The following is a 14,974-nucleotide window of genomic DNA, read 5'->3' on the forward strand; positions in this document are numbered from 1 at the left end:
TTTGATTTTGGAATCTATGAGATATTTGCTTTGTTATTAAGATTGTAGCATGTGGTGATGTCCCCTTTGATCAGAGCACATAATCCTTCCCATTTTTATGTAGGTGACAGAGGTCATGATACGTGAGATTAGCAACCAATATCACTCTCACCCAGTACAATATTCAGAGATTTCAAAGGGTCCAAATGCAGTTAGTAACCGGGGACAATACCTGCTACTAAATGCAGACAACCTTTCAGATTTAAGCATATGAAACAAAGGGATTACCATGTAGTTGTTCTAATTATAAGATGTAGTAGATTACTAAGTATTTGTTGTTGGCTTTTGTACGTTATGACTGCTTGTTTTAGACTCAAAACTAAAATGCGTTTAACAGATTCGTCATTGGTTTTGGAGCTTTTTAGCAGACCCTTAGGCCAATTTGCTTAGCTGGTTCATAATACTTTTGCTTGTGTATGTGGCAAGTAGCTACTAGCTTAAAATCTAACAAATTTTGTCACACAAAATCTGTCGCTAGACAGATAGTGTACCCAAAAAATATGGAGTATATGTTAATACCACATGCTATGCTAACTTCAGCAACTGTTCATGTGACAACCGGTGTGCCTGGGCCGCTTGTCAATTCCCCTTAGACAACCAATCGTAGCTACCGCTAAATGCATCGATCAAACAAAATGTGGGTGTGGGTGCATTGCAGGTAGAACCACGACCAGTGATGCAACAACCAAATTAAATAAGAATTCTGTTACAGGGAAGGGAACTACTAAAAGGCCTCAGCTAGCTGAGTTTTGGTAGCGTTGGACACGGCTAGTTTTGTCTTCTGTGCACGTTTTCACTCCATGGTTCCTACACGATGATCACATCAAGGTGGCTGCATCTTTCCTCCAGAAAAACGAAGGTGGCTGCAGCTTCAAAGCCAGCACAACTACTAGAACAAACAACAGCGGCGGCTCACCTACAAAGAACAAACATTGGATAAAAAAAGGTACAAGATTAACTGGTCAAGAAGCTATGAGTTTAGCAGAAAGCAATTCACCGGCCAATTAAGTTGTTAGAGCTGCAGTTCAGACGCTGAAGCAACGGCATAACTAAAGCGCCTTCTCCTGGACTCTCTCTCTCTCTCTCTCTCTCTCTCTCTCTCTCTCTCTGATGCAAGAGAGCACGGAGACCTCGGATTGATCGCATGCGCAACGCAATCCAGCCAAGAGATGCTACCGTCAGCACGTATTTCCATGATCTGGTTCACCGCCGACCCGTGCGTCACCTGCGAAAACGAGAACGAGAGTTTGACGTGCCGCGAGGAGGGAAAACGGGCAGAAAACGCGGGCGATCTACCGTGCGCGGGACTAGGATTCCCTAACGTCACGTGTCGTCGCTGATATAGGTAGTTGGATCCATATGTAAGTGATAAAGTTATCGTGATATCGACGGTAAGAAATCTAGATCTCCACGCGCGATAAACAATGCTGCAACCTCATGGTCACACGTGACTGCTAGTTACTTACAATGACATGACGCGTGACGATGGCTCGAGAATTGAAGGCCGCGGCCCGGGTGGCATGGAGGTCGGCTCGCCAACCCATCATCCTCTCTGGAAGTAAATTATATAAGATTCGGTTCTATAAAAAACCATCTTCACTGTAATAACACATGTTCACTCCCTCTATCTGCTCTTCAGCCTAGCCATTAAATCACAGGATAACCTAGATAAAGTTATACAATGGCTTTTCTAAATTAGATTCTATAAAATTTGCTTCTACCTAGAGGCACGGAATTAAAAAAAAAAAGGCTGCCGGATCCGGTAGCAACAGTATTTTGTCTATGTGTTTGTACCACTTAGGACAAAACTTTTAGAAAAGCGCGGTTGGTGTAACCCTTTTGCAACGTTTTTTACTGGGCACGAAGCGATGCCGAATGCGTGTGGCAGGCAGGACCAGCCACTCGAGCAGCACCAAAGGTGGCTTCGCCCCAAGCCTAGCGTGGAAAAGCTCGCGTGTGACAAAGTCACGGACGTTACACTAGCTAGTTCGTTCTTGCAAGCCTTTTAGCTCACCAAATCAAACGGCCAGTACGTTGCCATCAAGCAACCACACTGGCACCCCCACCTATATATTGCAACGCCCCCAAGAGCCCCTTTCAGAAACTCACACACCAACGCAGCACACACAAGCCACCACATTTGCCCGGTCTCTGACAACACCATGAGCGTCATGGACACGGCCGTCTCGCACAACGCCACGACAGGGGCGGCGGAGACACCTGGTGCCTCCAGCAGCGGCCTCGCGGGCCTGCTCCCGGAGGTGCAGACGCTGGAGCTGCTCGTGGCCGTGTCCATCTTCGTGGTCATCCACTCGCTTCGGCAGCGGCGCGCGCAGGGGCTGCCCTCGTGGCCGCTCGTCGGCATGCTCCCGTCCCTGCTCCTCGGCCTCCGCAGCGACATGTACGAGTGGATCACCGGCGTGATCAAGGCTCGCGGCGGCACGTTCACGTTCCGCGGGCCGTGGTTCACCAACCTCCAGTGCGTCGTCACCGCCGACCCGCGCAACCTCGAGCACCTGCTCAAGACCAAGTTCGGGAGCTTCCCCAAGGGCCCCTACTTCCGCGATACCGTGCGGGACCTCCTCGGCGACGGTATCTTCGGAGCCGACGACGAGGTGTGGCGGCGCCAGCGCAAGGCTGCCAGCCTCGAGTTCCACTCCGCCGAGTTCCGCGCGCTCACCGCGAGCTCGCTGGTGGAGCTCGTGCACCGCCGGCTGCTCCCCGTGCTGGCCGATGTGGAGGCGACCGGCAGTGCCATCGATCTCCAGGACGTGCTCCTCCGCCTCACGTTCGACAACGTGTGCATGATCGCCTTCGGCGTCGACCCGGGCTGCCTCAGCCCGGGCCTCCCTGAGATCCCCTTCGCCCGCGCGTTCGAGGACGCCACCGAGGCGACCATCGTGCGCTTCGTCACGCCGACCACGGTGTGGCGCGCGATGCGCGCGCTCGGCGTCGGGCACGAGCGCGTGCTCCAGCGCTCCCTGGCCGGCGTCGACGCGTTCGCGTACGACGTGATCCGCAAGCGCAAGGAGGAGCTCGAGGCCGCGGCCGCCGCCGGCCGCGGCACCGAGGCCGGGCGCAGGTCGGACTTGCTGACCGTGTTCACCAAGATGCGCGACGAGGACGGCCGCCCCGCGTACTCGGACAAGTTCCTGCGCGACATCTGCGTCAACTTCATCCTGGCCGGCCGCGACACGTCGTCTGTGGCGCTCGCGTGGTTCTTCTGGCTGCTTGGCAAGAACCCCGGCGTGGAGGCCAAGATCCTGGAGGAGATCGAGGGCATCGTTGCGGCGCGGAAGGCGCCAGCGACGGCGGGGGAGGTCGAGGAGGAGCTCGTGTTCCAGCCCGAGGAGGTGAAGCGGATGGAGTACCTCCACGCCGCGCTCTCCGAGGCGCTCCGGCTCTACCCGTCCGTCCCCGTCGACCACAAGGAGGTACGTACATACGAAAGCACACAATATGCATGGCCGTACTACGTAGGCACATCAAAATACATATGCTTGTACATGCTTAGATACAATCATACAACATTACAACTACACGCATTAAGGCCCTGTTTGAAATACGGAGTTTTTTTTCCTCTCCGAATCCTGCATGGATTGAGTTGTTCCGCGTGAAATTCCCAAACAAGCGCAAGTGTGTCAAGTAAAATGGAGCAGTGCACTCTGCATTTCTGGTCGGTGAAACTAACTCGTTCTTGTAATGTAAAGTCCCCAAGTGTGTGAGTAGCTGTTTTTGTCCGCATGAGCAGGGGAACATATGCTTCTTGCTGGGAAATGCAAAACTACATGGACTTATACACACGGCTTATCTCAGTCGTTCATCTTTAGTACTGATATTTATTCATCTTTTGATTCTTCTCATATATGTCATGATTTTTTTCAACTATTTTTTCAATACACATGCAAAAATTTCTCTTCCAATTAGCTAGGTGTTAAAAATAGTAGTGATGCTAATATTGTGTTTCTTGCCTCCTTGGCAATTGCAATCTGCATGAGTCGCCAATTAGCTGTCCCCCCCCCCCCCCTCTGGTACTAGAAAACAAGAAGACAGCAAATGCTGACTCCTACGTGGAATCCATAGTGAACTTTGATAAATTACCAATTTGTAGATGTTGAGATTGAATGTTATTGAAAAAAATGAAGTTGATGGACACATGTTACTATCTATGTTAGTGCGTTACTGCACTAGACCATCTGCAAAGTCAATGCAAAAGTAGCAGGTCAGCTGCACAGAAGTCATGAACCATGACGCGATTGGCTGATCTGCATTGGACCAGCTATATCCTGAAGTAGATGTGCCATGGCACATGGGGAAAAAAAAGAAACGTAAGCAGAAGTTATAGGTTGCAAGTTGGTCGTCTACATGATCCCTGCATATTTTCGATATCTTTGGTGAAGACTTGGAAACTCTTATGCGACCTGATAGGGACGCATGTCGGGCCAATTCAATTGTAGTTGCACCCGTCCTTGGTTTATTATTATTACTCCGATCTTAGTAAGCAACACAAAGCTGATTTGCAAGAAGGAAACCTAGAAGTACAGCTAGGTGCTGATTGGTGTATCAGATTTAGCTCAACATCACATACTAGGTAAAAGTAAGTACTGGTCAATGAGCAGCCTTGCTACTTAAGTTTTCTTTTAAAAAAACGAATCAATTGGAGAACTGTCTATTGTATTGATAAGAGGAAAAAGCCTGCTAAAAAACCGCACGATGCCCGGTTAATCAGGAGAAAAATCACAACACAGCGGTTTCGGTTTCTTTTCAACAGTGAGCTGACAAAATCACACTCTGATAACCAACCAAGTAGCTTCTTTACGCACCAATTCTAGTATTCACTTTTAGCGCAATCTCAAAGCAATATCGACGTCAAGCGGTCGCTTGTACAAGTGGTTTCACATTTCTCTGCTATGAACTGACAATCTGAAGCTGTGCCACTAGGTTGTGGAGGACGAGGTGTTCCCGGACGGGACGGTGCTGAGGAAGGGCACCAAGGTGATCTACGCCATGTACGCCATGGGGCGGATGGAGAGCATATGGGGCGAGGACTGCATGGAGTACAGGCCGGAGCGTTGGCTCCGGGACGGCCGCTTCATGAGCGAGTCCGCCTACAAGTTCACCGCCTTCAACGGGGGGCCGCGTCTGTGCCTCGGCAAGGACTTCGCCTACTACCAGATGAAGTTCGCCGCCGCGTCCATCCTCCACCGCTACGGCGTCCACGTCGTCGAGGGGCACCCGGTGGCGCCCAAGATGGCGCTCACCATGTACATGAAGCACGGGCTCAAGGTGACGCTGACCAAGAGGGACAAGGGCAAGCTCTGAACTACACCATTCGGAGCTTGCGAATAAGGCCCAAGAACTGGAGGAAGACATGAGGGAAGCAAGGCTGCTTTCAGATGCAGATGTGGTCTGCAAGTTCTGCTACTTTGTGAAAGAAAGTTGATGATGCTGTGTGAAAAACTTTCCTTCGTTTTTGGTTTCTTCCTTTGTAGTGCGGCTATTACTAAGTACTTGATTTGTTTCGTTTACACATACGTGGCGTTTGGATATGGGGATGTCGAGGTTGGGAATGGGAAATGAGTGATGGGATAGATATAATCTAATGTTTGAATTTGTGGATTGGGAAATGAGTTTGGTTCAGGAATGGGTTTTGGGTAGCCTATTTCTCACCGTCTTAAACCCAAGGCAGGAGGTAGGTTATGATCGGAAAAGATGGTGAAATCACAAAACTATCCTGGTTCATCCATATGATCCTTCCATAACTTAGCTTTAGTAGGGGTATTTTCGTCATTTAATTGTATATATTCTAAATCCAAATTCAGTGCATGTCAAACAACATATTGGATTGAAATCTCCAATCCCTATCTTTTACTTACCTCTTCTTATCCCACCTCATTTTCTTTTTTCTAACTCAATCTCTATCCAAACGCCATCATAGTGTAGACAAGTAAGGACAATATAGAACCTATGTATAAGTATTTGTGTGATGATGCTACACTGAAGCTTCAGTGATGTTACCAGTATATTTTAGCGTTATTATTTCAGTACAACAGCTGCAAGATGGGATGACATGAGTTTCATTGAATAAATGTATACCGAATCAACAGAACTCAGTACTTCATACAACCGATGCATACAACCGATGCTTATGTGCCTGATTTAGGAAATGTAATACGTACTTTGCAAAGTAGTATGCCAGCAACATCCATAGACTCGAGGAAAGCAGTGACCGTTTATTAGTGTTTATTTGGTAGAGTTTTTATACTAGTTTTTAAGTAAAATTAGTGAGAGTAATTTATAGTTTTCAATTTTTAGAGTGATTTTGTGAGAGTGATTTTCTAAAAATAGACTAGATGCTGATAGCTAAAAAAATCAACTCTCTCTGATTTATTTACTCTCACAGAATCACTTACTATATAAATGTATCCTAAATAACCACTTTTAACCATAAAATTACTTTTTCCACAAAATCACTTTTCATAAAAAATTTAAATCAGAAAAACCCTACCAAATATACCCTTGGATAATCATGTCATAATTCAGTCACTCTTCTAGAATTCTCGTTTATTTGCTCTCCCTTATCAGCAGGAAACAGGACAGGCAGACGAACAGCAAGTCAGCAACATGAGTTGTGGACATCTGGTTCGCCAACTTCACGCTGTCACACAAGCTAAAAACCTGGTTGCTCAACTGCATGCCCTGCCACTCCACTCATAAAATTCAGCCACAAAACCCTCGGTGAACTTGTGCCTTTTCTCAGGGCAAATATCTAAAATTAGATAATATATATATATATACGTATTTATCGAAATAGACAATATGCTGTCGTATTTACAAATTTAGCATCCGTACTCGACGCATCATTTATCGAAAATGTATTTTCGGTACACCGTACGCCGAAAAACTCATATTCGGCACACCGTGTACCCAATACGATACTATAGCCCATATTCGGTACACTGTGTTAAATATCAACCGTATTCGATCACGATGTGCCAAATATGGGCGACAGTGTCGTAGTCAGCACACGGTGCACCGAATATGGCCTTTGCTTGCCGTACGGTCACGTCAACTCACGTCACGGTCGCTTTGGCACACCGAATGGCAGGCAAAGGGTATATTCGGCACACCATATGCCGAATACGGCATTGTAGCCCATATTCGGCACACGGTGTTCCGAATATAAGCTACAGTGTCATTTGGCAGTGCCATATTCGGCACGCTTTGTCACTTGCATCGGCATCCTATTCGTTTGATTTTGTCAATATATTGTGCACATCCATCTTCTCATACTTTGCTTCACCTCTATGTGCACAGCTAGGATCACCCTTGACTCTACTCGGCCTTCTTGATCGTTCGGCACCCAGCACCCTGCTTGATCTTGACCATCCTGCCGTCGACCGCCAAGTCACAACCGTCACCTACATAACATGAGACAAGCAAACGCTTATCTCTAACTCCATTATAGATTAGTCACAATAAAAATCCTCAGTTGAAATCACATCCAAAAAGAATCGTGAGCACCGGACATCTGAACTTTAACTTGGATACCTGGAAGTTTCGGGTGAAAACCGGTAGTTTCGGGTTCAATCCGGACAGGGGCTCTCGATTTCAGTTTTCCCATGACACCGGAAGTTCCAGGTTGGCTGCTGAAACTGAACACCGAAAGCTTCAACGAGACAAAAACTCTAAACACTGGATATTCAACCGAAAGTTCTAGGTTCACTAGAATCAGCACTTGAAAGCTCATACAAAATCGAAAATCATCAAACCAAATAAATACTAATCAATCACTCATCACATATAAATCAAGATACATTTCAACTTGCAGGTATAAAATTGTTAGAAATCCTAACAATTGTTAGAAGGTATAAATTAGTGATTTTTCAAGATTTTTGGGATTTTATTTGAAATCCTAACAATTGTTAGAAGGTATAAAAGTAGAATTTTTGAAGAATTTTAGTTTAAATTCTATACATGTTTTTTGGTAAATCCAATTAAAATATGTTACATATAGATTATGGAACATATAAAAAAGCTTTAGAATTTGTAGAGAAACTGAATACTACTGTTTTTTAAAGAAATAGAAGACTATTGTGCTCATGCTGGTGGATGAAATCAGGTTATATATAAAATTGGTGTATAAAACTTGTAGTTGGGTGATACTATATATAATAGTTGTAATTTTATGTTACAAATGATATAATATATATAATTTTGTGCAATTCACTCAAAAAATGACATAAGGAATAAAACAAAGAAAACCAGCAGTGGCTTGAAATCATATTGGCCAAAGTGGGCTGTACCATCGATTAAACATGAAGTACAGATGCATAAATACGAAGAACTCACCCATCCCTTTAATAATCGCCACTATTTCATCCTTCTGGCGGCCCAATCCCAACTCATCAAAAAATGTGTCAACAACGCTCATATCCTCCGCATTATCCCTATCCAAATCCAATTATCAAAATCACACAACAAGAATCGAACTCTCCTCAATGTCAGTTCACCAGCAAGACCTCCGGAATGAATAGGATCCTCTGACTTGACAGCTGATTTTATCTCATTATGACCCGTTGGATCGAAAATAAATGAATCAGATTGAGTGCTACAATTACTCGGTAACTTTAGCCGTCTGAAGTAATACGATTTCGTTCCCTCATAATTGGGGATGGGGACAGAGCGAAATAAGCGACACGGCCAGGTACTTGGGTCGTGCTAGTGAACGGGCCGAACGGGTTAGTCAACGTGCAGCACGCTCCGTCCAATTACGAATCAAGGCTCTTGATTTGGAAGAAGTATGTTTTTTTTTTGCAATAAACTTACTTTTCACAATATACCCCTTCTAAGAAAAAGGTTGGAAGCCACTGCAAGTCTGCAAGCAAAAAAATATAAATGAATCTAGATTGCCTACTCCATCATCTTCAAAATAACAAAACAATATTTCAGATCTTTATTTACCAAAAGAACAAGGTTTATTAAACTTTAGCGATCACACCGTATGTTGGCCTGAAAAAAGTCAGGAATGAGTGAATAGGGATGGCAATGGCCCCGTTCCCTGGCAAGCTACATGGAATTCCTTTATTAGGGATGGGTATAAAAAAAAATTAACCCGCAAACTTATACGGAGATGGGGACATGAATACTTTCTCCGTTCCTGTTCCCCGTTATATCTCGATACGTACACATATACATGTTTTTATTAATATATACATGTACAACACATTATCATTATATAGACAATTCTCATATTTTTGTCTCATCTGCAATAGTTAACTCATCTAGTATTAGTTTATGCTTTTATGTAGCAATAAACTATTATATATTGTACAAATATATAGAAAAAATTAATTATAATTCAATTTTATGTCTTTATTGGGACATCTATCTTTGCAAAATCCTCTACTTCCCTCCCATAGCTAAATGAGAATGGAATCATATCCTTATAAACAGTGTCATGACATTAGCCCTTCTGAACCGTTAGATCTGAAACGAATGCAACAGATTATTTGCTACAATACCTCTATGAACAGTAGAATCGCTATAGTATTTTGCTACAACAAATAATGACAGTATTGTTTACTCAGACTCGTATTATTGTATATTTCGGTGAATTTGCTTCACAAGTCAAAGGATACGCGTCCAATAAAAATAGGTATAGGAGAGCATTCTCCGGTGGTATAGCCCCGCTGCCATCCGGAAGCTTGGGATGCAACTGTGATCTCATTTTCTCATGGCAAGTGAGCCTCAGCCACAGGTCGCACTGTGGAAGTCATAAACCGTGATGAATGACTTTGATCGCTACTGTTAGTCAACACCGTACGCGGCCGTATAATTCCGTTCGTTTCTTCGGCGCAAATCATCCGGCTTATTTCCTCAGCTAATCCCGATCATTAGCGGCATAAACCATGTCGGAGCAGCAGCGCCTCTGATCGAACGAGGTCCACGTCACCATCGACCAATTAATTAATCGGCTGCAACTTATCGTTCTTGTCCGAAAGCCGCCTCATTAGTATCGGTCGGGTCCGAGATTAGGCGGCTGACCACCAGTTCTGGCTGGCATCGCCGCGCGCGCGTGTATTGATTGCATGGCCCCGGCAGAGGACGCCGCCGCTCCGGTGGGAAGAAGGGGCGGGCGGCAGTTCTGGGCCATCGTGCTGTGCTTTGGGAGCCGTCGCGCGGCGCGCGGCGAGGAGGCGTTGGCCGGGACGTCGAGCCCGAGCCTTCGGAGGAGGAAGCGCACCGTCCCGGTGGACGGGGAGGTGGCGGCGCGGACGGCTGATCGGGAGGCCAGGTGCGGCGCCGACGAGGAGGAGGCCCGGAAGGAGCCTCGTGTCCAGAGCTGCTGCTTCGCGCCGCTGGCGCGCGCGCATGGTCGCAAGGTGAGTGTGTATCAGTAGTATTCAGTAGTGGAACACTGGAACGCGTACCATACATGACACGACGGCTCGTGCTTGTAGTCTAATTTATTTGATTTTTTAACTTAAATCTTAAATAAGCGTATTGTTCTTTCAAATTTCATTCAGATAGAATTTTTTTCCATTTCACGGAAATTTATTTTTTGACTTCTCGATTACTACTGTCAAATGGTAGTCTGTTTCCCCTATGGCAGCATAGCACCATGGGCGGCGGCGGCGGCAGCAGCAGCCATCACAAACAACGGCAACCAGAGCAAACGGCGCAGCAGCAGCCGCGGTCACGAGACGAAACGCCCTCGGCGCAGCTGTTTCAAGCAACCGCGGCTGCGGGCAACGGCAACCGCTCGCGCCGCGCGGCGCAGCCCCGCGTTGCTCCCACCGAGACGCGACCGCCCACGCCCACGCCCACGCCGCGCGGCACGGCACACGAAGACGAGGCGTCCGCGCTCGAGTCTCGCACGAAGGAATCAGCGTCCGGAGGGGGCCACGGCGAGAAGGCCGGCATGGGCGCGTTCGGCCCCGCGGTGGGGCTGTCCGTGGTAGCCGGGGTGGGCTGCTTGGCGGGCGGCTCTGGGCCGTCGCCTGCGTGTGCGCGTGGCTCGTCGCGCTGTCCAGGCGTCAGCGGCCGGAGGCGCCGGTTGCCGCCGGAGGCGACACGGCCGGGAGCGACGGCGAGCGGGTGGTAGTTGACGTGGACTCGAGGGATCACAAGAAGCTTGTCGTGCTCAGCGGGCTGCTCGAGCGGGATCGAACAAAGAACAAAGGTCGTGACGGCGTATGTTGTCCTGCGTATTCGTGAATTATTCTCGAAATGAAATCAAAATGCACTTCTCGCAAAAAAAATCAAAATGTTCACATCGCAAGAAGTGAAGAATCCGAGATGGCTGGCGGTGAATGCCCACCCCCCCCCCCCCAAAAAAAAGAAAAAGGAAAAAAACTTTTATTGATGTGTAGTGTTGGGTACTTGGGTCTACTTCTTGAAATGTAGTATTTGATGATGGTTACGTTAATCAAGTAGATCAATCAAAATAGTAGGTTAGTTAATGTCAGGTACTTTTCACAAAGCGTGAACAATGTGAGTGTACTAGCTGTGATACATATCTTAGGTTCAGCAAAAATCTAAGCTACATGCAGGGTAAAACTTGAGCCGAAATGATGTTGGTACCATTCATTGTACATCTAACTATATAAATTCATATAGTCGATATGAACAAGTTATTAATAAAGTTTTTCTTCACTCTATTGCTAGTGCCAGTGCCAACCCTGGAGGGGGCAAGCGTGGCGGCCGCTCCGGGCTCAAACCGAGGTGGCCTATCCCTTATTCCAAAACTTAGGGGTCTCTTTCTATATATGTATACTATTTGTGACCCCAACAAAACACAAAAATCTAGATTCTAATTGACTGGCAGCCACAGTTATATGATTATGTATGAGTTTTGGCCTTTGGTCATATCAAAAGAAGCAATTTTGTTGTTTTGGTTTCTTCACAGCATGTTAGTAGCAGCCCAAATTAGAACTCCTCTTGTGCGCAAAGACATCAATGAGACCGTTTCCTCTCGTGCAATCTTGCCTACTTCGTTTGACGACAATCAGATTCACCAATGAATACAGTGACATCAACGACTCAGCGTAAGCCGTAAGGGCCCTAATCGGTGACTCGATGACTTGGTGATAGACATTCGGTAGACCCTATGTAAGACCCACAGCTACCAGGATCTCCTGTGTCTCCTGTATTAGTCCTGGATTACGTAGCGGATATGCACAGTATAATAGTTATCGTATCACAGCCAAACTTTATATGTAAATAGTAATGTTCTAGGTACAAAAGGCTTACAATCCATACTAAATATTACAAGCTTGACCTAACGGCCATCAAAACACATAACGGAAGCAAAAGCCCAAAAATATAGAGAGCATGACTGAAAAGTATATGATTGCTCGAGGTAAAGGTCTGAAGGAAATAAAATTTGAACCGGGTGATTTAGTTTGGTTGCATTTGAGGAATGATAGGTTTCTAGAACTAAGAAAGTCAAAGTTGATGTCTAGAGCTGATGTATCATTTCAGATAATTGAGATAATCAATGATAATGCATACAAATTAGACATATCTGTAGATTTTAGGGTTAGTACCGCATTTAACATTTCGGATTTGAAGCACTACTTGGGAGAAGAAGATGAGCTTGAGTCGAGGATGACTCCAATTCAAAAGGGGGAGGATGATGAGCCTATGGCTTCTTCGGATACGATTAATACCCCCAATAATCCTCAAATAATACATTATCTAATTACAAGAGCACATGCACGATAATTAGACCATCAGGTGAACTTGTTTCTCGCTGTTCATATTCCCTTGGATGGATTACTACTAAATTCTTGTGATATTTTATTGCTTAGGAACGTGAGAGAAGCACTACAATCTTACCCGGACGTCACCCCTCAAAGGCCAAGTCTACTCGGACTCGAGACTGAGCTCTAGTCGAAGTCGTGGCCGTGGTCGAGTCTCAAGACAACACGTCACACGTCAGTAAAACGAATATAACTCTCTCATACGAAGTTCATTTTAGATGTTCTTGGACTTGCTGGAAAGTTTATATTGAGTCATTTCCAATGAATCTATGCTCGACCAAATATTTCTTATAGTTTAGTCAGAGTTGAAGAAATAAGATGTTGCATCACCATTTTGGACCCTATTGGGTCTTGTAATCATGTCAGGGTGGGAGATGGTAATGTTGGTACTTGTTACTTATTGATATACATGTTGTTTATAGTTATACTTGTTCAGTTGTTAGTTGCAGGGCAGCTTTCTTATGTTTTGGTAAAGTTTCAGTCGCTTACACATATGTCTAGGATGCTTAGTGCATTTGTTTTACCTGACCTGTGGTTCATCCTTACTAATGATTAATGCATAATCCTTGAAGTCAAGCTATGTATATGTGCTCTATATGGTTTAAGTCTTACGAGTACCTTCGTACTCATAGCTACGCTTTCAGGTACTCTTGCTGCTGAGGAAGAGACTGTTTTTGGCTACTTCGTGCCTGTCGATCAGGCTGGTGGGCAAGAGTATTGCATCCTACTCTGAATATAGCGTTTTTGAGACGGTGCCTAAGGGCATGTGGCACCGTTCTCTTTTGTTGTCTCTAAGTTTAACTTTTCGCTGCGTAGTTCTTTGTGGTTAGGAGTTGAGGGGTTTTGTCTCCTCCTAACTCGTTTTCGTTGTAAATTGTTGAAATTAGTTGCATGCTTAATACTTGTAATATAAATATTTATTACTCGCTCTTTATTAAGCTATGTTGTGATGTACCTGTTGGAAGGTATGTGTTCCGATCCTTGGGTACAAAATACATGCCGGGACTATCGGGATGATATTCTGGTTAATCATCGAGGTGGTGATTATGAATGATGATCCTCCTGGTGATTAATTAGAATATTATTTAGACGGTTCCCCACGAAAAAGCACTACAACCTTATCCGGACGTCGCCCCTTGAAGGCCAAGTCTACTCGAACTCGAGACTGAGCTCTAGTCGAAGTCGTGGTCGTGGTCGAGTTTTAAGACAACACATCACATGTCAGTAAAACGAGCATAACTCTCTCATATGAAGTCCATTTTAGACGTTTTTTGGACTTGCTGGAAAGTTTATGTTGTGCCCTTTTTCAATGGATCTATGCTCGATCAAATATTTCTTACAGTTTAGTTAGAGTCAAGGAATAAGATGTTGCGTCACCGTTTTGGACCCTATCAGGTCTTGTAATCGTGTCGAGGTCGGAGTCCAGATTGTACATGCCTCTTTCCATGGCTGCACAACCGTTGACCCCCTGATGTCCCCTTTTAAATATATGGTAGCCGTCATAGTTTAGACTTAGATTTAGCTTAGATTATTCTGTTTTAGACAGTTTCACCGTTTATTAATTTGTTGAACCCTAAACTCGAGTACTTCATTGGTAATTAGTAATATTCAGATTGTATCTACCTGTTCTTACTTGTGTTCTCGATTCGCTTGCAGGAAAAGCCTTTTTGACGAGGTCAACCGCGTCTTGGCACGGTTGATAACCACGGAGTAGTGATGTAATGGTTGCGAGGGTTCTCGATCTGTTCTGGTCGGAGCATTTAAATCATCAACATCAAAACTCCACCAATCGACTTATCATATTACCTTCGGAAGATTAGGTAAACGTGCATCAATTACTAACTTTCACATGCTTCTATCCGTAGATATTTCTTTAAAGACATTCTATTCCTTCAAGACCCTCTTTACAGACTCCTCTCATGTTAGATTTGATCGACCCCTTCCTCTCTTCGTATTATCAACGCACGTCAGTATCTCGCTATACACAGATAACTCTAGAGGCTTTCGTTGAATATATCCAAATAAATTGTGGATACATCTATATCCTTAACATACTAAAAGGATTAACATTATTCATATCAAATCAATAGCTTCATAAAAGCTAAATTTTGTAATCAGTGGTGGGCCAATAATGATTTTTTTGCATATATATTAAGACCCTTGGTCTG

The 14,974-nt window shown here is 45.2% G+C and overlaps 1 protein-coding gene and 1 pseudogene across 1 annotated transcript; both read left to right on the plus strand.

The window, feature by feature from the left end:
* The first annotated feature begins 2,153 nt into the window (after positions 1–2,153).
* Positions 2,154–5,752, plus strand: LOC133902907 (cytochrome P450 86B1-like). Its single transcript, XM_062344230.1, has 2 exons — positions 2,154–3,473; positions 4,981–5,752. Exons 1-2 carry the CDS (start codon positions 2,202–2,204, stop codon positions 5,359–5,361), a joined length of 1,653 nt encoding a protein of 550 aa, XP_062200214.1. The 5' UTR covers positions 2,154–2,201; the 3' UTR covers positions 5,362–5,752.
* Positions 5,753–10,042: 4,290 nt separating this feature from the next.
* On the plus strand, positions 10,043–11,309 carry LOC133903578 (uncharacterized; annotated as a pseudogene).
* Positions 11,310–14,974: the final 3,665 nt, after the last annotated feature.

Source organism: Phragmites australis, chromosome 21 (genome assembly GCF_958298935.1).
Source record: "Phragmites australis chromosome 21, lpPhrAust1.1, whole genome shotgun sequence".
NCBI classification, from domain to species: domain Eukaryota; kingdom Viridiplantae; phylum Streptophyta; class Magnoliopsida; order Poales; family Poaceae; genus Phragmites; species Phragmites australis.

Excerpts from the sequence above, each read along its gene's own strand:
- LOC133902907 (XM_062344230.1), top strand. The coding sequence starts at position 2,202 with ATGAGCGTCATGGACACGGCCGTCTCGCACAACGCCACGACAGGGGCG. Across the intron at positions 3,474-4,980 it reads TCCCCGTCGACCACAAGGAG|GTTGTGGAGGACGAGGTGTT; the intron begins GTACGTACATAC and ends CTGTGCCACTAG.